This window comes from Cricetulus griseus, chromosome 2 (genome assembly GCF_003668045.3).
Source record: "Cricetulus griseus strain 17A/GY chromosome 2, alternate assembly CriGri-PICRH-1.0, whole genome shotgun sequence".
NCBI classification, from domain to species: Eukaryota; Metazoa; Chordata; class Mammalia; order Rodentia; family Cricetidae; genus Cricetulus; species Cricetulus griseus.
The window spans coordinates 264594563-264618054 of record NC_048595.1 but is presented as its reverse complement, the minus strand read 5'-3'; the positions used below and the strand labels follow the sequence as shown (position 1 = coordinate 264618054).

Sequence of the window (23492 nt, the reverse complement as noted above, 5' to 3'; positions counted from 1 at the left end):
AGTCCATAGTTGGTGAGCTCTCATTACCTCGGGTCAGTTGTTTCTGTGGGTTTTCCCATTAAGGCATTCGCCTCTTTGCTCATATTGTCACTCTCATCCTCCCAATTTTATCCGAGGGAATCATTCACTGTTGGTGTCCTGGCTCTCTGACCCTCTTCTATGCATATTTGCCCTCCAGATGAACTACAGGCAGTCACTGTTACAAGCTGGGAAGACTTTCCAGGCCTGCCATCAAGTCATGCCTGTGGCAGCAAATGGGAAGCAAGAGGGTAGGAAGTGTAGGTTCTCTCAGAGAGCAAGTGATGGCAAAGACTGCCTGGAATGACACCCACAGGACAACCACTATGTGCTTTGGTCCATGATGTTCAACAAAGATATTTCACTATGACAGGTTTGCTCAGAAAACAGAGGAAGGGACAGGGCTGGGGAGCAGTCACACATCCAAATGTTGGGGACTCTCTCCTTTTTAGTTGGGTCACATATTTGTTAAGATAACATAGAAGCCAACACAGAACAAAAGTAAGCTCTTTCTTGTGTGCATTGTGCTTAGCACCAGGGATCTGGGCTCGGGGGTTAGAGGAGCACCATGGCCTGCCTATGGGGAGGACTCTGCTAGGTGTACAACAGTGATCCCCGAGGAAGCTGAGCCTGCACCTATTCCCAGCCCCCTAATAGCTAGGTGTTCAAATGCTTTTATTCACCTTTCTTGGGTTAAGTTTAAAATGTTCTTCTAGTAGCTGAAGTTACAGGAGAGCGGATAATTGCCACCTTAAGTTATTCACAGAAATAAATAAGAGGTGGGTATGTCAGCACATATCTGTAATCACTACTCAGGAGTTACAAAGATCAGACGTTCAAGGCCAATCTTAGCTACACAGTGTGTTCAAGGCCAGCCTGGACTACAAGAGACCCTGTTTTAAAAGTAAAAACAGATGGTGTCTAACTTAAAGATAACCCAGACATTCAACTGCTCTCAACACTCACCATGCCTCCTCAGCTTCCTAAAATAATAAGGTTTAGACAGAAACCAAGGCCATGGGAGGAAATGAAGATAGACAGGAGGTCTGCAAAGGGCAGATGAAGGGAAAGCTGTTGTGGAATATTCAACTATGCAAAGATGCATTTGTTTAATTATGTAAACATGTTACTGTTTTACCTTGCCTGCCTAATGCACCTGATTGGTCTAATAAAAAGCTGAACAGCCATTAGTGTCGGAGGGGGTACAGGCAGAACTTCTGAGCAGGGAGAGTAAGAAGAAGAATTTAGGCTTGAAGAGAGAAAAAGAGACACCAGGGGCCGGCCAGCCACTGGGGAAGCAGGAAAGTGGGACACAGAATGAAAGAAAGGTCAAAAGCCTCAAGGCAAAACGTTAAATTAAGATTAAAAGAGCTAGGGGAACAAGCCTAAACTAAGGCTGAGCATTTATAATGGATAGGAAGTCTCTGTGTCTTTAATTGGGAGCTAGCTGAAGGCCCAAAGAAAATTCCAACTATAAAAGGCAAGGCAAGGGAACAGTCTGAGGTTCGATGTGTTGTCAAAGTTTTTCCCACAGCGATAGGGATAAACTTCTCTGGCTGAACCACGGCACATCTGACACCCAACACTACATGCATGTCCTTGATTTGCCTTGTGCTGATTTCAAACTCTTGAATTTAATTTTTAAACATCTCTTATGGCACCAATTAAGACTCTAACTCTTTGAGACAAATGGCATCGTGTGCCTGGCCCCCATTCCCTACTCTCCCGGTTAGAATGCTCTCAATGAATCCATCTTATATAATGTCCCCGATTTTTGGATGCCCTTAGGATATGCACTCTATATGAACACTCAACATGTTTATAGAGGAAATCTAATGGCTCAGAGCCCAGCCACTGTTAACACATTCTTTTTACTTTTGCAGGTCTGCACTCTAATGGGACCGACTGCTTAGATTTACAGAAGCATCGATTTCTTTCATAGGATTTTTTTTTTTAAAACAGTAAGTGAACTCTTTGGAGTTTGCGTTGCACACTACAAAGCTGTTCTGGACCTGGGAACAAACCCAGGCTCTGGGTAATAAACCTTAACCTCTCCACAAACTCCCACCCCCATTTGGAGCACCGGCACTAGAAGCTGAATTTGAGATTCCACATTCTTATCTACAATGCCAGGCTGTAAATTAAAATCAAGTTCGGGGTTTCTTAGTGGAGCAGACAGGGGCGGATCCTAAGGTGGCTAGCAAACCTAGAAGGCAGAATTTCCCTTTTCAGCTTCCCTTTCCAAAGTCAAGCCGAGGTGACGGAAATGCATTTATTTGTACGTGAGCCGAGCCACGCACTGCCGAAAATCCGCACTTAAAGACGGGTTCCTTGGAGCAAGGGCACAGACCACGCAGGGTGTTGAGTTCACCTCGTGGTCCAGGTGTGTGCACCAGTGTGTTCCTAAGACTGCGGCTTTGTTCTCGTGAAGGCAGGAGCCGGAACTGCACGCTAGGGCGGCAGCGTTTCTCGGCTGGCGCCTGCCGTCTCCGCAGCGGCCGGGGTAGCGCGCGAACCTCGCCAGCCCGAGCCTCTGGCTATGCGGGAAGAGCACGCCGGCCGGCCAGCGGGCTGCCTGGCTAAGCTGCACTCGCGGAGGCCGCAGCGCGCGGGCCTCAGCTCACCGCGTCCCTCCGCCGACGCGGGCGGCCCCACGCGCCAGCCGCGCCGCCAGTCCCACATTCCATTTCAAAAATAACACGCACGTGTGCTGGTAAACAAGCGCGCGAGCCGCCGGGGCCGCGCGTCCCGGGCGAGCCCCAGCAGCGCGCCCCCTCCTCCCGCACGTGTCACTCGGCTCCGCCTGCGGGCTTCTGCGCAGCTAGGCCCCGCCCACCCCCAGACCCCGCCCCTCCCGGGGACCTGAGGCCCTAGCGCCCGCCGTACCGGCAGGCTCTGCTCGCCGAGGTTCTGCAAGTTTCTTGTCCTGCCGGAGCGTGCGGCCCAGGTCCGCTCCTCCTCCTCCACACCCTCCTCCCGGCACGATTCCCCCCTCTAGTCCTCCCGCCGTCTGCGCGCGCCGAAGGCTGGCTCCCGGAGCGCCTTCGCTCCCCGACTCCTCCCGCCCCTCTGTCCTTCCAATTTTACTCGATTGTTTATTATTTGCTGGGGGCGGGGGCGAGGGGTAGAGAGGGGCGTCCGGGGCCTAGAGACTTGCGGCGGCGGCCAGTCAGCGCGCGGCTTGGCTTGACGAGGAAGCGGCGCAGCGAATGGCGACGCGGCGCAGGGCTCCGGGGTCACGCGCGTGTAGAGACAATGACATCATCTGTTTGTACGCGTCGAACTAGCTTGGTGCAGGGGCGGGCCCGCACGTCACTTGAGTGACAGGCGGCGCGCAAAGCCCGGAGGCCGGAGTTCCAGGGTAGGCGGCCTTTGCCGGCGCTTCTCAGCTGCTCGTTTTTGTGTACTTGGTTATTGTGGAGCCCTTTTATCTGCAGCGCCTGGGAGGATTTTGTTTTGACAAGACACACATGAATCAGAATGGGCAGACTTTTGGTATGCATGTCGCATGTGGGGCAGGAAAGCACACACGCACGGGTCTAGGGTTAGCACACACTAGGATAAGGGCTTGTGAAGGTGCTAGTTGAAGCCTAAAGACTTAAAAAAAAAAAAATCAGGCACCTAGTCAGCTGCTTTACCGTAGTAAAACTGTTGCCCGCTTCCAGCTCGGTATCCGCTCCTGCCTTTTGGACCGGGGGCGCAAGTCACTTTTCTTCCCGAGTCACACTTTTCCCGGTTTGCTTTGAAATCCGTGAAAAGCGAAGCAGGGCGGTGGTTGGGCGTCTCAGGTGAGAGTCAGTTCACACCTCCCGGTGCCCGTCGCCAGGCGCCGCGATCTCCGCTGGCGGTGTTTCCACGAGCGCTTAGAGTCTATCTCTGCTAGCGGGTGTCAGGTTCTAACGAGGAACCAGATACTAGGGCGGGCTCCGAACCCGGCGCTACGGCGCGCAGGCCAGAGACCCGCGAGCCAAATGCTGGCCCTGGAGCGGAGAGGGCACGCGACTGCGCACCGCGGGGCGCTCCTCCCGCGTCCCGGGCCAGCGCGGGGCTGTGTGGCCGCTGAAGTTCTGGGAGCGAGAAAGAGCCAAGGACGGCAGGCTGCCGGAGCCGGCCGAGTCCCGTCCCGCGGCGCGCGCCCGTCCGCCCGCCCGTCCCCCACGCCCGCAGCCCCGCGCAGGCGCGACCGAGCACACGCGCGCACTCCCACACGCACGCACGGCAGCACTCCCGGCCCCACCCGCCGCCCAGCCCTCCCCCTGGGCGGGGACCCGCCCCGCCGTCAGCTTAGGTTGAGGCTCCCTGCGTGTGTCTATAACTTTGTGCTGCTGCCGCGGCCGCCCTGCTCGTGGAAGGGAGGAGGAGGAATGTGGAAGGCGGCGGCGCGCAGGCTGACAGGAGGTTCCTCGGGCGGGCTGCGGCGGCGGCCCGAGCGTCCCCCCGTCGCGGTGCCCAGGGCTCTCACGGAATCGTGCGTCCTCCCGCCTCGTCCCTGAAGGGAGGGAAGGAGCCGAGGTAGGCGCCGGAGCTGTGCAGTAGGGCGGCCGCCTGCCTTCCAGTGACTCCGGATCTGTTTCCGAGCTGGGCCAGGCGCTTCCCTTTCCCTCCCCGTGACTCGGTGTACTCCCCCCCTTCTCTCCCGCTCGGGTCTTTAAAGGACTTGAGGGAAGGGGGAACTGTCAAGATGGCAGCAGCGGGAGCAAGGAGGTGGTGAACGTGCTGGTCCGGGTTTTCTGGCAGCCCGAGAGATTTGGCGCTTCCCGACCTGTTGGAAGATTTATGTTCCCACTTGCTTCCTCCCTCTCGTTTCTGGCCGGGAAGGGGGCGGAGGGCCCCACGTCCCTAAGAAAATACACCTCGGATCCTCTTGGTGGCCGCTCCTGCGGGGTCGGCCCGCTCTCCCTTGTTGGAAGTGACCCTGGCCAGTCTGTGCCCAGACCCCCCACGCTCGCCCGGTTGGTCCTCGGGGGGAGAGGAAGAGACGGGAGTTGCCTGCCTGCGCCAGCCCTAGGCTCGGGCCACCCGTCTGGGAGGGGTGTGCTGGGAAGTGGGGGGCGGGGGGAGTCGCAGGGCCCTGGAAGGGAGAAGAGCCCAGGACTCCACTGACTTGGGCTGCGCTTCGGCGGGAGGCACTGGAGCGGGCCGGAGCGAAACATAAACAAACGCACGCACGCCCTCCCTCTGACCGCGGCTGTGCTGCTGGGGTCTGGCGGCTGCCCACTTACAGGCCGGGCGCCCCTCCCCGCCCCTCCCTCCCTCCCTCCCTCCCTCCCTCCCTCCCCCCGCCCCCTTCCTCCGCCCCGCCACCTAGCCCGGGAGAGACCTGCGGATCTGGCGACGGCAGCGGGGGAGGGGGCTGCCCGCGCGCGGCCGTCGATTCGCTCTCGTCTCCCCGGCGGCCCGGCCAGGGGGCGGCGTCTGCTGCGCCAGGTTCGCGGGACGCACGTCCCCAGGTCCGCCCGTTCCAGGAGGAGGCGGCGGCGGCGGCGGGCGAGGAATCTCGGAGGACTGGGCTCCCGCACGCACGGGATAACCAACTCTCTCTTGGCGCTTCCCTAGGCAGCCCGAGCCTCCGCGGCGTCCCGGTCTTCTCCCGCCGCACCCAGCCTGGGCACGAGAGGAGAGCAAGAGGGCCCGAGCCGCGGGCGGCGGGCAGGCGGTGAAGATGGCAGAGGCACCGGCCTCCCCCGTCCCGCTCTCTCCGTTGGAAGTGGAGCTGGACCCAGAGTTTGAGCCCCAGAGTCGGCCGCGCTCCTGTACGTGGCCCCTGCAGAGGCCGGAGCTGCAGGCGAGCCCGGCCAAGCCCTCGGGGGAGACGGCCGCGGACTCCATGATCCCCGAGGAGGACGACGATGAAGACGACGAGGACGGTGGCGGCCGAGCCAGCTCGGCCATGGTGATCGGTGGCGGCTTGAGCAGCACGCTGGGCTCTGGGTTACTCCTCGAGGACTCGGCCAGGCTGCTGGCTCCCGGAGGGCAAGACCTCGGTTCCGGGCCAGCGTCCGCCACAGGCGCCCTGAGCGGGGGCCCGCAAACGCCGCTGCAGCCTCAGCAGCCACTGGCGCCGCAGCAGCCGGGGGCGGCTGGGGGCTCTGGGCAGCCGAGGAAATGCTCCTCGCGGCGGAATGCCTGGGGGAACCTGTCCTACGCCGACCTGATCACCCGTGCCATCGAGAGCTCCCCGGACAAACGGCTCACTTTGTCCCAGATCTACGAGTGGATGGTGCGCTGTGTGCCCTACTTCAAGGATAAGGGCGACAGCAACAGTTCTGCAGGCTGGAAGGTGGGTACCTACCAGGGGCTGGTGGCTGGACCTGCCAGGCACGTATTCAAGCGAGTTCTTGCCCGCCCCGAGAAGGGTTAGAACCTCTGTTGTGAGGCTTGGGGGTGAAGGGTGGTTCTTTTCACCCCTGGTGGAGGAAAGCCTGGGATTGTCCTCAGAGTGGGAAAAGGAGGATCCCTAGCATGCCTTGGGCATGCCTAAGTGAGGAGGCTGTAAGCAAGGGACACTAACGAGGTAAGAATGGGGACATTTGTATTTGCTGGATTACCCCACCTGTGGTGGCGAGGTAGGTTCTCGGCTAACTTTGAAATAGAGGGAGTGGAAGTGGGATGCAGCGAGGACAGTGTGGGTGGAGGGAAGGGTGTGTGTGTGGGAAGTGTTTGGGACTGCATTCAAGTCAGTGGCAGGAGCATGATACTAGCAAACTGAATGTGGATCCTTGGGTTCAACTTGTGCCTGTGGGTGTCGACACCAACAACAGGCAAATAGATCCCATTAGAAAAAGCAATGGTTGCAGACTTTCCTGGCCGGCTCTCATGCCTTACCTGCTTACACACCTTTATTCTTTAGAGATGTCACTCCAGCAAGCCTGCCAGCAGGTAGCCTCAGAAAAGCTCTGGGGTTTGGAACAGGCTAGGTTTGTCATCCAAAAGTGTACTGGCTACACCCGCTGCTCCTGTGGAGGCCGATGCTGGTGCAGGCAGTGTTTGAGGCCCATGTCATGTGTTGGCGACTCGGGTCTGAGCTTTACCCATGTGGGAGGGAGGGCAGGGTTGGGCAATAATGGCTTCTACCTATAAATGAGCTGGAGAGAGACTTCTGTTCCTTTTCAACCTCTTGGGGCACCGGGACACGTGGTTGGGAGAGAGGTGAGGAAAGGCTGTGATGTAATGACTTCTGTTCCCCTGCTGGACTGCAATGCTCTTCTGAGCACCTCCAGGCCCATTCACATGAAGGTAGCAGCAGAGGGTCCCACATCACTGGAGTTGTCACTTACCACTTGCTTTTGCTGGCAGTTTTCCTCTTCCTAACATCACTGCCAGTGTGGAGCTTGGTGACTTCTGGGTTCTAGGTTTTTTTAGGTGCATAAAGTGAGAACAGTTCATTTTGTGGAGAGCTGAAACAAAGCTTATGGAAAAGCTTGCAGATGAAGTGTCTTCTGAGAAGTGTCTTGTCCCAAAGAAGCTTGCTTAGATGGTTTAAAAGCAAAATGTGTGCTTTGATACCACTCCACAAACCTGTCTCATTTCAGATGACTCAAATGCTGATGTTACAAGTCTTATATTTGATCTGATTTTATTGATTTCCAAAGGAGTGACGAAAGTGTGAGGTGAGGGTTGTTTGCGGAAGGGATGGGGCTTCTGTTTGAAAGCTTTGCTGATGTGGTAGCCTTGAACACTGCTTTGAAGTGGATGGCAAGGGTTTACTCCCGTGGACATTATCTGGAAGGTGTGTGTAGAACTGGGCAAAGTGCATTTGGGAATTTGGAATACGTCTCAAAAATTGCATACTTGAAATTAAATCCTACATATTCGAATTAGCTATAATCTATTAGTTAAAGGTTACTTAACTGTAAAAAGCTAACATAGGAAAGGGGTTTTAACTTTTCCTGATGAGTGTCTGTGTGTGTGTGTGTGTGTGTGTGTGTGTGTGTGTGTGTGTGTGTGTGTGTGTGACTGTGAGAGTGAGTGGATGAGAGTGTGTATGTGTGTTTATGTGTGTGTGTGAGTGCTTCTCTCCTTTAATTGGACTCAGATCATTAGGCTTGGTAGCAAGTGCCTTCACCCACTGAGCCATCTCACTGGCCCCTTTCCTCTGATTTTTAGGATTACAAATGCAATTTAGTTCAGTAAGGAGTGTTTCTTGCTATTGTGTTTATAAAAATAATACCAGTTTTGTGTGTTTGAATTGTTACTTTTTTTTAGATTTACTTCAGAAAGTGGTTACCGAAAGTAACCACAAATTGAGTTTTCATAAAGATTTCAGGATTTCAGTAGAGCCAAGGGGACATAGTCATATGCAGGTTTTATAACTTTTATTTGTCTCAAAGTCTTTTTTTCCCCCACTGCTATCTTTGACTAAAGCCATATAAAATACTATAAATAGGATGTTTCAAGGCTTATTATGTGTTTCAGGGTATATGCTTTATAATTATTTTTTTAATTCTAAGTATATGTGTCAAGTAACCCTTGAAGACTTAAAGGAGTATGATTTAGTTGAAGTTTTTGTAAGTTGACTTTCATCAAAAGAAACAGCCATGCAGGGATGTCCGTATCTTTAATGATGGAGACAGAAGGCCCTTGGAACAAGAGCTGGTTTTACCCATGACTAATAGCCAGCCTTTTTTTTGTTTGCTGGTTTAGTGGGGCTGGAAGAAAAGGTCAAGGGGAGAGGTCAGGAGCTAACTGTGACCCACTTCCATGCATCTGACTTTAGGAACTGACTCCTGTAATGAATAGTCATTTTGGAAACCTGCACTTTAACCACACTACTTTCATTGTGAGTTACTCTTTAGAATGTTTAGCATAAAAAATGTCTAGAATTCAGGTTAACTTGTGGATATTTGCATACAGGGCAGGTATGCAGGGTCTCAAACTTACTTCTCTTGTGGCCTTTGGGGCCAGAACATCATGTGATTCTACAATCAGAATTGTCACTTTAAGATTACAGAATGAAGCTGGGGAGTAATAGTGTATGCCTTTAATCACAGCACTCGGGAAGCTGGCAGTCTCTGAGTTTGAGGCCAGCTTGGTCTACATGGTAAGTTCCAGGACTACTTAGTAGAAAGACTGTCTCAAAAAAAAAGAAAAAAATTAAAGAATTAAAAAAGAGGCCTTGAAAGGTGGAATTTAGTCTAGTCATTTCCAGCACTGGCTGACTTTTTAGAATCACCTGGGAGCAGTTGAAAAATACTAGCTGTCATTTGGCTCATGTGTGACAGTGTCATCACTTTCTGGCATTGGTTCCTCAGGTGATTCTAATGTGTAGCCAGGATGAAGTTTGCTGATGTTGTTAGATCGTTTCATTGGAGAAGAACTTGGTCTTTCAAGAGATTGAAAACTACTCTCAAGTCACAAGGAGTACAAGACTAGTTAGTAGCTACAGATCTAGAGGTCTTGGTCTCTGGCCTTTATCACACACTATTTTCTTTAAATTGATGTTTTAACATTTTGCTTTTCTGACAAGCACAGTTGTTCCCCTCCCCCTGCCAGGCTCCCCTCAGATACTGCTTTTATTTCAGCATCAGGAGCGGGGCTAGCAAAGGTGTCATATTTGGGTAGCTGCATATGATATGTCATCTGTCGGTGTGGTTGCTTAGGAAGACTGAAGTAGCGCAAATGGCAACAAAGATAGCATTTTAACAAAAGAGGAAGCCCTTGCCCAATGAGTACTGTGCCTGGGAGGATGGTGGCTATCTCCCAGGCTCCCTTGCCTCAGCCGTTACAGTCGAGTGAACAACCAGATGTGGTGTACCGGAAAAGGTTACTGTTCCTTTATTCAGACCTTGAAGGGCACAGTAGTGGGTCTGCTCAGGTCCTCTTGTATTGGGAGACCCCAGTGACTCTAGGGTTTACTAGGGACCCCTGTTTATTTACTCCTTTATCCAGATCCCCATATGCACTCATTTCTCATGAGTTAGGACAGGGTCATACGTAACAGCCCCAGGTTTCTGTGGGGGTGCCTACATTGTGAAGACTTCTGCTTTAGTTCAGAGGGCAAGCCTTCCAAGTCTGAGCCTTTCATGGGAAAGTATTGCCAAGCTTTAAAAAAGAAAAAGATGAGGGCTGACCTGCCTTGCCCATAAGGCCTCCAGAGAGGAGCCCCAGACCTGGGGAGACTTCAACATTCTTTACTGAGAAAATGTTATTTTAATTGCAACTTGTTTTAAAATTTAGTTTAATTTCGAAATGACATAGCTGTAATTCCATGTTGGTTTATAATTTTGATCTGGGTCCCTTTCGGATACCAAAGGGCCAGTGAAACAGTGTGTGAAGAATCTGTCTTCTGCGTGGCCTTGGTTGTTTTGTAATTTCCTCTGGCGGTGCTCTTGGTCAGTGATTCTCAATAACATACTTCCTCTTTTCTGCAGCAGCCCTGCACAGGGACTGTTTTCCTCTTTTACAAAGCTGTGTCATTGACCTATGAGTGAAGAAATTGTATCTTTTAGACTTTGATCTTTGACCTCATGTAACAGAAAGACTTCAGAAAGAAGCTAAGTGTGTGTTTTCATGTGTTTATCTCCTCAGAAAATGAAACTATAGCTGGCTTATTTTTAGGAGACTTTAGGAGTGTTCTATTTTAGGGAAATGATACTATAAAACATGTTGAAAGTAAACTTTTTAGGGCTCTGCTTCTGATTTATATTAAACATACCAGATAGTTTTATCTGGAAGATAATGAAAAGGCCTTGTCTACTTAAAAAAAAAAAAAATCATTTACTTGAATTGGAAAACAAAATGACTTAGCAGACATCATCCTCCCAAACCCCTTGATGGCAATGTAGAGATAAGCCTGGTAGGCCAGTGCATTTTTGTGAGTTCCCCACTTATTCATTGCTGGCACCCCAGAAGCCAGATTTCTAGGGCTGGATAGAAAATGGCATTTACTTTGTTCTAACATCTTTCCTTTGGGAGACAAACTTGATCCTTTTCCTGACTTATTTATTTCCTTTTTATGTGTCACATAGGAGGAGTCTAGGAACCAGACTGCCTTATGTCTGCTATAGGAAGAGCTGGGGAACAGATGTACAAAAGTGTGTTAATATCCATTGATACTGGTAGTAAGCGAATTGAAGGTGACAGAATGAAAACACTTTGTCCCCACTTCATCAATTCCCATTTCACTCATCCAGCATGTGTTTATTAAAAGCATACTGTACACAGGGCATACCACCCAGCCCCAGGGATACAGTGGTGGTATACTGCAGATAAAATTCCAGTTCACTGGAGTTTGTGTTCTAGAGGGCAGAGACAGGCTGCTAACATGAAGGCTGTGCTTTGTGAGCCTGTTTGCACTGCTCACTCTTGGCATGTTGCACTCTGTATTTCTACTTTTCTCTGTGCCTCACCCCTGCTGAGAGGTTGTGGCACGTTGCAAAGCCCTTTGCTCTCAGCAGACCATTTTGAGCTTGCTGTATAGAAGCAAGGACTCTGTAGCATGAGACCTCAAGTTTGAGCCTGTTTGAGAGAAACCTGAGTTTCCTAAAGTCCACCTGAATTGGAGCCACCTGCAGCCCTGCACAGGCATGAGGTCTAAAGTTCTGTTGAGATTGGTGCGGGGAGGCCAGTCCTCTGAGGGGTGTGGAACCTCAGAGAGCTGACTCATCTGCACTGCTTTTCACTTAGGTTCATAACTAAGGGGTCTTAAAAACTCCACTTCATTCTTCTGGGAAGTACTGGGCCAGGAGTACATGCGTGATGAGGCTGGCTTAGAGTTAGTGTGGTTAAAGTGTGTTCACTGGGTTTAGGGCACCACTGCTGTCTGCTGCTAGCCATTGTGGTTTCACAGCTGCTCCTGTCGGTGCAGTTTGCTTCCAGTTCTGCAAGCTCCTACTTCATTTGCTCTCTCTGGCTCCTCCTCCCTCCTCTAGGCTGACTCTCACAGGAGTGGCTGTTTCTTTTTTTTTCCACCCTCCACCAGCACTCTTAGTTTGCCTTGCTGAAGTCCTCTCAGACTTTCTTGCCCAGCTCACACCATGACTCCTGCCTGGTTCTTCATATCTGCCTTTGACTCTCGTGTATTCAGGGTTAGAGACAGGCAAGGATGGGCTCTGACACTAGGAGGTGGTTTTTGGTTCCTTGTGTCCTCAGCCCATGAGTGTGGCCTTCTTCTGAGACTCTTGTTGCTGAAAGTTGAAACTGTGACTCAGGACTGAGCTGGTGAGGTGACCTGGATACTTGCAGGTGTGAAGGTGTCAGCAGCCTTAGTCCTCCTGGCTTTGATGTTGACATGATATGGTGTGAAGGTGGAGTTTCTGGTAGTGTTTGTTTCCTGCTCTTCAAGTCCCTGAAAACTACAATTCACACCAGAAATGGGAGGAAGTGATGAAGTAGGCTTGCCAGTCTGTGTAGTGTACTGTCTTAAGCATCAGAACGCACTGTCTGGAGAGTCACTGAACAGTTCTTAAGCGGAAAGTTTCTACCCTCTCATAGAAGCAAGGCTGGTCAGTGAATTGAAGTTGTTTGTAATCTTCTGTATTTTGGGACATAAGCCTGAGATTCACTTAAAGCTTTATATCCCTCTGCTGGGAAATAAGTCACCTGTGAAGGAAGAGGAGCTCTCAGTCAGTCCACATGGCCAGCTACTTGAGGGCCAGCCTGCAGCTTTTCTGAGTTAGGGATTTTCTGAATAGGTGGTTAGGCAAGTGACTTAGATAGAAGACCCAGATTCTGATTACATCACTGCCAGAAAGTTTCAGTAACTTTAGTCGTTGTATTCATGGCCCCGACTACTTTCATCCCCTTCCCGCTTAGGGAAAGCAAAAGAACAGTTAGCCCCTGTGGAGGGCTGTGCTGGATCTGGCCTGGTGGGGTGCAGGTATGTGACTGGAGGATATTGCAGGCTAGGCTGGTTTTTAAGTGTCCTACTTCTCAAGGGTGGTTTGGGCTTCTAATTTTGAGATCGTTTTTCTTTTTTCCTCCTCAGTGCCCAGTGATTATTATGGGATAACATTGTAGAATGAAACAGACTAAGTTCTCTGGTTGGCCATGGTTCTTGTAGCAGCTGTGCTATGCTTGGCCCATGGTGGAGAAGCCAGGTTATCTTGGGGCTCCTCATACTTGAGTTGTCAGATGTACCCTGTTCTGGTAGTGAGGAAGAGATCACAGGCAAGGAAGGCACATGGCACAGTTGGGCGGGGCAGGGGAAGGGGAGGGAGGTATGGGGACAACAGGACCAGGCAGGAATTCTGCTCCCAGACAAACAGCACAGACGTTTGTTTCCTCTGGAAGGAGCTGATGACAGGATCCATGGGGAAGTGTTTGGCGGTTTCTAGTGTTTGTTTAGAAGTTTATTGGTCAATTCTTTGAAGGCCTGTATGTATGTGTGTGTGTAGGGAGAATCCATATTGTATTTCTCCTTACAGTCTATATAGCTCTTAAAATGGTAATTTAGTTCCTGAAGCCATTGAGAATCTAAATTGAGAACCAGCAGAGGGAGTGCCCACGTCCTTCAGCTGATCCTGAGTAAGTCTTTCTCCGTAAAGTTAAGATGTCTTGATTTAAAGAATACTATATAGAGCTCCATAGCTAAATGTTATCATTTGAAAAGGGTAATTTGAGCTAGAGATTAAAGACCTAAAAGTCACTTTCTAAAAGAAAACCTTAGTTTCCTAAGACCCATGATTAATTCTGTCTAAAATAGTTCAATGAGAATTTTTATTTAATTTTCCAAGAGTCTTGCTTTGTATCCTAGGCTGTCCTTGAACTTGGAGTCTTCCTAACTCAGGTACTGAAGGCTGGGGTCACATGCCTGTCTGCTACTCTCCATGAGTATGCTTTTAACTACAGTTGCTCTCATTGCCTTTCGTTCTTTAGCATATCTGGTCCTGATATTTATTTATAGGAATAATTATTTATACCTAATACCCTAATACCAAGGGGCTGGGGAGATGACTTAATTGGCAAATGCTTACCATGCAAGTGTGAAGACTCAGTTTGATCCCCAGAGTCCACATAAAGCTAGCATGGTAGTCGGGGAAGATGGCATTGGTGAGAGCACCTGCTCTCTAGCACGAGGATCTGAGTTCAAATCCCAGCAAAAGGCCAGGACATGGCTGCCTGCGCCCCTAATCCAAGAGCTCCCTGGCCAGCTTAGCCCCCAATGGCAAGTGTCTGGTTCAGTGACGGACTCTATCTTGAGGCAGTAAGAGCTGCAGAAGAAGATAGCTGCCACATCCCACCAGCCTTTGATGTGTTTTCATGAGCACACATGCCTGCCCACTGTGTGTGGTGAGCACTTGCAATCCCTGCACTGGGAGGTAGAGACAGGCAGATCTAGGGACCTCTGGCTAGGCAGCCTAGCCCTAATGGGTAGGCCCCAGAGGGGTCATGTGTCAACAAACCAGATATGAAGAAGCAGGTAGAGTGCTTCTGAAAAGTGACAAACTAGGTTGACCCTGGCCACCACATGCATGTACATAGACGTTGAAGATATATGCCTAATATGAATCCTTTATAGATCATATTAAAACGCATAGAATATTCTGTTTTAGTACTGTTTGGATTGTGGTACTTTGATATTGTCCAAGCTTTCCCAGAGTCCTGTGAGCCTGAACATTATTTTTAGTTAAGTTTTGTTAGTTATAGATCTGGGGAGAACCTCATAATAACTCTACAGTACTGTAAATGGTCATCCCTCTTTGTGGGGCACCCCCCCCCATGATAGTTTTATTTAGATTTGGTGATTGTAGTGACTTGAGTCATGCATTTCCACGATTCATGTCTACCTGGAATCTCAGAGTGTGACCTTGTTAGAAACAAGGTAATTGTGACTTGCTGAGCACTTACTGTGTGCCAACTGCTTAACTATGTGATTTTGGTTTCCGGTTTATTTATGTTTATCATTGATCCTTCAAGCCAAGTAAACCCCAGGAGAAGGAAATAGTTTAAGATCACTGAAAGTAATTTACTTGCGGTTAAAACCTAGCCCAACATTGGAGCTCTTGGCCTTTCTTTTTTGCTCTTCTGCCTCCTGGAGTCTGCCTGGGATGCAGTAATTTAAAAGTTAAACAGCAACCACTTAGGAAGTATTTGTATGCTGTTTGTGATGTTCTTTACATAGATCACCAGTGGTAATCTTATTAATCCTGCAGGGTGCTCTTGACCACAGATCTTTGGAGTTGTGGCTGATAGCAGCTAATGTCTCTCTGAGCTGCTGTCTTAGTGATTTCTCCATTGCTGTCAGGAGACCATGACCAATTTAACCTATAGAATAAAGCCTTTAATGACTTACAGTTTCAGAGAGTCATCCATAACCAACATGACAGGGAGCATGGCAGCAGACAGGCAGAAATGGCGCTAGAGAGCTTGCATCTTGAGACATAGTTACAAGACAAAGAGAGAGCTAACTGGAAATGGCATGGGTTTTGGAAGCCTCAAAGCCCACCTCAGTGATGTACCTTTAGCAAGACCACACCTCCTAATCCTTCCCAAACAGTTCCGACAATTGGGAACCAAGCATTCAAATTCATATATACACACATATATGCGCCTATGGGGCTATTCTCATTCAAACCAGCACCGCTGGTGAGGAATGAAGATGGGCCATGATTTAGCCACTTTTCCTGGATATTTTATTGGACTGAAAAACTCAAGAATCTGTACATGCCTGAGCCTTCAGTGTGAGAGCAAGGAAACTTGAGACCTGTACTTTTAATCTGTAGATTTGGTGATTCTGCCTTAAGGTTAACTGTAGATCACATACAGAGTGCACTGTTTAGAGATGATGGAGCCATGCATAATGTGTAGGACTGCCTTTACCTTGAGGGACCTCTGCTTCCAGATAACAGGACAGCTGTGCTTTTGGAGCAGGTGGACAGGTGATGGCACAGTCCTAAGAAAAAACAGGTTTTAAGGAGAAAAAAAAAAGTTTACAAGTTCCTGGCAGAAGTTTGGCTTCAGAATCAGATTTCATAATTAAAGGTATTAAAAATATTTTTCTGAGGTGGTTGACTCTTTGCAGTGCAGTTATTAGTGGGTTTAGAGGCAGGCTGCCAAGGGAGAGACAGAGCTGTTGCATAATACACGCTGCCAGCCAGGTTAGGTTTATCTCTACTGAAGAGTCGGCTGCTTTTGTCTTCAAGGTACTATGGCTGAGCAGGTCCCAAAGAGCTAGTTTCAGTTGGCCGCAGAAATGTGTTGGCCATGTGCTAATAGACTAGAATGGCAAGCAGAATGCTGAGTATCACATGCCATTCTGGATATGTTGGAGGAAACTTAGGCTGTGGCTTTCAGCATTTCCAGATGATAGACTGAGCCCCTTTGATAAGTGTGAATGTGCGGGTTGGTTCTGCCTGATAACTTGAGCAACCGACATGCAGACAGGGTGTGGTGGAGGGGAGGGCATCCGAGATGGCAGGTGGCGGTGTCCATGCTAGCCCTTGAAAAGAGGGTACAACTCTGGGTATAAAGGGGACATAAAATTGCATTCACTTGAGCTTGTTGAGTGTCTCCTTGGAAACTGGTATTGTGAACAAATGGAGGGCTGGGGTCTGTCAGTGCTAGAGCACTCTCCTAGTAGACAAAAACCAAAAAAGTGCATAGTAAAAGTATTCGTTCAGGTCACTCAAATCTCAGAACCGCCTTTTTTCCTAAGTATTTTTATTAAATATAAATTGGTATTCTTTCATTTTCCTCTTGATTTTTCATTTTAGTCTTAATATTACTTAATATTCATTAAGTTTATTTAGTATGAAGTTATGGTAATTTTCTTCCTTTTTATAATAGTTTTCCAAAGTAAAACACTTTGTCCGAGATGTCTCCATTTGAACTTTTGGAGTGTGTGTATGTGTGACAGGGTCTTACTATGTAGTTCAACCTGGCTTTGAGTTGAGATCCTGCTCCCTCAGCCTCCTGAGTGCTGAGATTATAGGCCTGTACCACCACTCCCAACTTCTGTTTGAACTTATCATAATGTATTCACACTGTAAAAATTCCCCAGTTAAAAAGGTTAGTGTTGCCATAATTCTTGTAGCTTTAGCTAGTTGTTCTGGGCCTCCAAGCCAATGGTCATTTCCAAGTTAAGAACTTGCATAATCTCTCTCACTTTTCATACTTTTTCATTGGGTTCTATTTTTTGTTTTCTCATTTTCCTTTGGTCAGTTGAAAAGGGCCATCTCTCTTTACTGGTTCTTTTTCTGTATAGCTGCATCAACAGCATTAGTTTGCTATATATTAGTATGCATATTGTACAAGTAAAAAAAATAGCCCACAGGCTAACACAGTTTGAAGCAAGTCATTGCTGAGTAAAATTGAAGCTATGAGTTCAAGCATTCATTTGAATTTCTTGAGGAAAAACAAGAAGATCAGCTGCACCATTTATGTAACCCATGAAGCAGGCCTGGAACTGACAACACCCTGGTCCTGATGTTTTTAGTGCACTGGTTAAGCATACTGGGGCTCTTAGCTCAAGGAGCTAACTTCCTGGATGAGCTGGTATACTGTTTCTTGAAATTAGTGTCCTAGATCAGGCCTTCTATCTCCAACCCCATCCAGTAAAGATAAGTTTACAGCCTCCTGTTTGAATGGGTGCATGTCCTCTGCTGAACTGAACTCAATCAGTCCTAGTTAGTCTCTTCCTTTCCAAGAACGATCCTTATTTTAGATGGAAAGGCTCTGATTTTTGGCCTTATTTTAGCTTTATCACACCCAGTTGCTAAGGTAATGTTTGGCCCTCAACTTGGGCAAGGGTTAGTAGGTGTTATTTGACAGGTGGGAAGAGATTTATTCTAATAACCTCATAAAATCAGAGACTGCTTCCAGTTATGGAAGTTATGAGTTCAAGAATTTATCTAGATATTTTTGGGAAAAAGCAACCAAGGTTTTTTGTTTTGTTTTGGTTTGGTTTTTAGTTTTTGGAGATAGGGTTTCTCTGTGGCTTTAGAACTTGGAACTCTCTCTGTAGACCAGGCAGGTCTCAAACTCACAGAGATCCACCTGCCTCTGGCTCCCAAGTGCTGGGATTAAAGGCGTACACTACCACAGATAAAAAATTGCAATTCTCATTTGAAGATTTAAAGCTGCCTGTATGCTATAACCAAAATTTAACTGATCAACCTGTTTTAGATTTTCATGAAATAAAAATATGCCTAGAATTTTGTTCATTCTTGGTCTTGATTTTTGGAGACAGGATCTAACTTTGTTGGGCTGGCCTTGAACTTGCTGGTGGTCCTCCTACTTCAGCTTTTCAAGTGTATTAGGTTACCAGTGTGACTACACCTGGGGTTTTCTCTGGGCTTTGAGGATTTGGCCTATAGATGTGACTTGCCCCAAAAGTCCTTGTTTTTTTTTTTTTTTCAGTTGACCTGAAGTCTTGTTCCTGGAATGTTATTTTAGGCTCATCATCCTGTCCCAAGCAGGATCATAAAGCTGACAAAAGACATCTCCTGCTTGTTATCTTGTGCATTTTTATTGCTCGAGAATAAAATACATTGATTTTATTGTTTACATCACATCATTTTACAATTTAGGAAACCTGTTTGTCAGAGCATTGCTGGGTGACCCACTGCTTGCAAAGTTTTTAAATCTATCTCCCCACTCCTTAAAAAAGAAAACAAAACTATTTTGCTGAGGGAAAAAAATTATTGTTCTGGCACATGGTTCCAAGTTTGAACCTTTAGATAATTTGCAAAAAGTTCAAGTTCCTTTCTTCGCCTCCAGTTTGTGACTGTTAGCTCTTCTGGGGAGAGTACACCTTGTTATGGAAGGGTTTCCTGATAGGCTCTTGGACAGTTACCAAGTCTTTGGCAAATGAGGGCAGACTCTAGCTGTGTTTTAGAATCAGCTGGAGAGCCTTAGGAACAACAATGCTCAGGTCCCATTTAGGACAGGAATGTCAGAACCTCCAGCTGTGGAGCCTCAGTGTCTGTATTTTTTAAGCTTCCCTAGTGGCTATAATGTATAACCAGCGTTGAGAACCATGGTCTTAGAGAAATGAGAGAGACATTGTCTGGAAGTCATTGGCTAGTTCAGTAATGATGCTTTGGACCACTTTACTGTCCTTTCTCTGTGGGAAGATTACAAGGTAGAGTTTGCCCCCTGGGTGGAGAGAGATGTGAAGAGCTGATCTAAAGCTCTTGAGACAAGGCATCATCCCTTAACAAGTTGTGTTTAGCTCCAATCTCTTCTTCTTTCTTTCATATAATTGTAAGTGGCTTGTCTAAAGTTCCCACCTCCTGCTTTTCCTAAGCTCTATTGTACCCTTACTTTGAAGCAGGCAGGAACTTGTAAGGAGAGATTGTACTGTTTGGAAACATTGTATAAGACTTGAAAATCGAGAAGCGTTAACTTGTTTCTTTTGAGAAGCCTACTGTGGTACCTAGCATTGGTCTCCACCATGCTGTCACTGAGCTGTTGGCCATCACAGTGTGGTTCTCAGACCAACAGTGCTGACATCACATGGGTACATGTTGGGAATGCAGATCCTCAGGCCCACGCCAGACACACTAAATCAGAAATTCTGGACAGCAGTCTGTGTTTTAACAAGCCTCTGGTGGTTCTGCTGCAAGCCGAGGTTTCAGAACTAGACTTTAAAAAAATTAAGATTTTTTTTTGTGAGTTTTGCTTGTGTGTATGTATAGGCACCACATGCATCCCTGACAGAGGTCAGAGGCGGTTGTCAGGTGCCCTGGAACTGGAGCTATAGATGGTTGTGAGATGCCAGGTGGGTTCTGGGAATTGAACCTAGGTCCTCTGGAGGAGCAGCCAACTCTATTAACTGCTGAACCATTTCTCCAGTCCCAGAAACAGTCTTCTAAAGTCATTTGCTAAATGCATAAAATGTTTGTGATGACTAAGAAGTCAGAATCGTAATTCTCATGCCACTTTAGTTTATGAATCCTGGCATAGGGAAAAATGAACAGATATCGTGTGATGGAGTCTGTGGATTGCAGCAAAGTCCAGTAGCCTTGAGTGTTGTAGAACAATCTTTCCTTGTCTCTTTCTACAAAGGCAGGGAATCAGTCTCCTTCCAGGATGACAGTTACAGAACGCAGGAAACTACTAGGGTGTATAAAGAAAACCAGTGTTCATCCTGAGATGTATTATGTGTTCAAAGGGCTTGTTTTAGATTGGATTCTGGTTGTTTAATGGTCTTCCCTGTTTATTTGTTTGTTTTCTTGACCTTGGGGGAATGTCCCCAGTTTGAAGACCAGCATGAGGCCAGGGAGTGGCCTCTGACTCATCCCCAGACAGCCAAGAGATGTGTGGGAGAATGATAAGATTAAAATGTGCTGGGTGTAATCGGGGAGAGAAGGGGAGAGAGACAGCTCTGTTGATGAAGTCAGGAATGAGCAGGTGACATCTGTCTTGGCTCAGGATCCTAAATGGTGCCTGGTCTACTTCACAAGGTGAAGCCGGGGTAGATGGAATTATTGCAGCCTTTCAGTATCATTGAATTTGCAGTCCATTAAGCAGGGCCTCCTTGTTGGCCAGCCATATCAGACATAGCTGATGGCTGTATGGGTATAAAACAGTGAGAGAACAGTGGGGTAGGCAGGACTAGAAGTTCATTTCGGGATCTTTCTTAGCAGCTGCTTCAGAATGCTGTGTGGCACTCATAAACACTTAATTTGAAACATCATGAGGGTAACTGTCCATACTAGCTTGGATTATAAATCCCTCTATGTTCTTAGCATGCACACAGGACTTAGCCCTGGGATACTGACCTTGAGCGCTGACCCTCCAGATGGCAGTGCTCTGGGCTTCCTGAGGGAGTGGGGAGGGCTGGCAGACCATTCTCCTGATTCCTCAGGGTTCTCCAGAAGGTCAAGAAGATGGTGTTTGGTGTTGGAACACCATTAGGAGGGACAGGCATGGGAGAGGCTTTTATCTGGGCTAGTTTGAGGAATCTTCAGTAGTATGTTATGAATACTGTTGGTAGCATTTGCACCTGACTCCAGGAGAGTCCACGGGCATCTGAAGATCAGAAGTCATTAGCTGGTGGGAACCTGAAGTGCTTGGAACAATGGTGCTTTCCTTCCAAAGCTACCGATGCTTATAGAAGAAATGTGTAAACATGGCTTCCATCTGGTTTCCAAAACACAGACTTCTGTTGGCATGTTTTGAGAACAAGAAAAATCAATGTGTTTTGCAAGGTTCTGGCACCAAGGATTCATTTACTGAGAAATTAGGTTCCTTCAGAAACACCAGGCTCATAAGAGAACTCCTGCTTGGCAGTAGTGTAGAAGGTTGGCCCCATCCGTGGGACCCTGAGTCCTTGGTTCCTATGGACCTGTCTGAAGATGGCAGTGAGGGAAATGATCTGCTCACACTGAGGCCTCCGAGGAATCCCTTGGTTTTAGGAAGGTCCCAGAATCCCTACTTATACATGCTTTGAAGTTGTAGAGTCGAAGGGGAAAGCTTTCATCTGTCCCCCTAAAAAGGGAGCAACACCATCATAACCTTCAATCTGAGTTGGTGTGAGTGGGTGTGAAGTGCAGTCACAGCCTTTTGGTTTATCTGTCATCTCCATGACTGTAACTCAAAGGACCTGTTATCCAACACCTCACAGTGTGCCAGTGTTAAGAGCTTAATCGTTCTTCCAGATACAGACTGAGAAAGAATAGGGAAACAAGCCGGGAGACATTGGAAGTAGGGTGTTGACAAAACTCCAAAGTCAGTAATTTATCCAAGCTTCAAAGATTTTGATTTCTTAAATATTGATCTTACGATAACTGCCTGAGACCTCAGTGGGTCATCTTTTCTATCATAATTCTTCTGGTTTACAAGAAGAGAAAGGAGGGAGTCTGCAGGGTCTGTTACTTTCAGAACCAATCAGAAGAAGAGTCTTGGGTGTTAGGTTGTAGACAAGTGTCCACATGGAACACAAAAGGCTTTGAGGTGTGTCATCTGGCAATGTGTGGCTGGTTATTGTTAGGCCTGGTACTCTCCTACATGATCATTTTCCTGGAGACTTTAGTGCAAATGTAAATGACGGAAGAAGAGTGGCCTGATCATCTTTGCAGGTTCAGAAATGAGACAGAGAGATACTTTCACTCCAGATGGCATCAAAACTTGCTTTTGGTGACTTTCTCATTTCTCTCTCCCTTCATTTCCCCCATTCTCCACCTGCCTCCTCCTTCCCCTGCTCTCTCTTCCCCTGCAGAGGCCTGTGTGTCATCATGTGGTGACTGGACACTTTGCACAAAAGGGGATGGGATGTTTAGAGCCATCAGGTCTAGCTCTTGTTCTTTCCTTTTGGCTCTCCTTCACATTGCAGGTCAGGACATTGTGTGTGGTGGTGGCGGCTTATGAAGGTGACTGCAGTGAACCCTGGTAATGGAGGGAGGCCACAGGGACTGGACAGAAGTCCAGGAGCATGGCAGATGGTACGGTGTAAATTCTTTGGTAGAGGCTGAAGGATTATAGCTGTGTAGCTTTAACAAATTATTAGGGGTAACATCTGGGTTTAGGAAAGTTAAACTATTACGTATTCTTCAAAGAACATTGTCAGATGATGCGTGTGTTCTCAGAGTTAGGTGCTGCCATTAATGACCCCACTTTGTAATTAAAGTGCAAGTAGAACTTCAGCCTCTGTTGTGAATCATTGAGCCGGGTGGGGGTGGTGGGGGTGGTGGGGGTGGTGGTGAACCATTGTGCTTCCCCCATGCTGGAAAGAAGAGGAAACTGAATTATTTTGTGGTTTTGGGAATACATAGTAATAGTAAGGTCTGTTTTCAGAGATTACCTTTCAAGGAGTTTAGAGTTAGGAGTCAAGATGGGAAAAGCATTCTTTCTACAATCTAAGCCTACCCAGGACTGGGTAGATGACAGGATGAAAGAAAGGAAATGGGAAATTGTTTGTGCCATCTTTCCCCTATTATCATTCCTCCTGTGAAAAATGATCTACAGCTTACTGCTAACACTTTGTTAAAAGAACATGGTTGTCTGCTATTTCTCATCTGCATGAAAAAAAATACAATCTCTTTTTGTCTGAGATTGAGAGAGAAATCTTTCTCAATATAATATATAGTTGCAAAGAAAAGCCCTAAAACAGTACAAGCTATTTTTGGAATGTTACATAAATAAGAGTATCAACAATTATATGGGGGCAAGTAAGTTTTGCAGCATTCCTAACTCTCAGGAAAAAAGAGAAGTAACCTCTTTCCCTCTTGGGTGAGTAGGGAAGGGAAGCAAGTGCTTGTTAGCCACTTGTAACTGGAATGTTGGGGTCCTGGCATCTTGCTTTTCTGATGGAAGCAGGCCCACGAGCTTGAGTGTAGGAGTGCAGGCAAAGGTGAGGTCTGCATCAAGGAACTGACAGGGCCTTATATGAGGGACCACCCACAGACCTTTGTATCTAGTTACAAAATTCAGAAATCTCTTTTGCTCAGTCACAGAAGTGGTTGAACTTTTTAAAATAAAAAATGATATTACTACTTTGTAAGTAAAACAGAAATGCCCTAAAGATCTAAGAGAAAACAAACAGCCATTTGTTAAATAATGCCTGGGTCCTGCCTAGCCTCATCCCTTGGTGT

At 47.7% G+C, this 23492-nt stretch overlaps 1 protein-coding gene and 1 long non-coding RNA gene across 2 annotated transcripts in view; one reads left to right on the top strand and one right to left on the bottom strand.

Annotated features, from left to right (window-relative positions):
• Positions 1-1870: 1870 nt before the first annotated feature.
• On the bottom strand, positions 1871-4166 carry LOC118238359. The gene is made up of 2 exons (XR_004768456.1): positions 3657-4166; positions 1871-3458 (listed from the first exon to the last, which is right to left on the bottom strand). It is a non-coding gene; the product is annotated as an uncharacterized LOC118238359 (long non-coding RNA).
• Positions 4167-5620: 1454 nt separating this feature from the next.
• The window catches only part of Foxo3 (forkhead box O3), a 99139-nt gene continuing 81267 nt past the window's right edge, over positions 5621-23492 (top strand). The window contains exon 1 of the mRNA XM_035440366.1: positions 5621-6298. Coding sequence (XP_035296257.1) covers positions 5681-6298 — 618 coding nt within the window. The 5' untranslated portion in view covers positions 5621-5680. The remainder of the gene's footprint in view (positions 6299-23492) is intronic.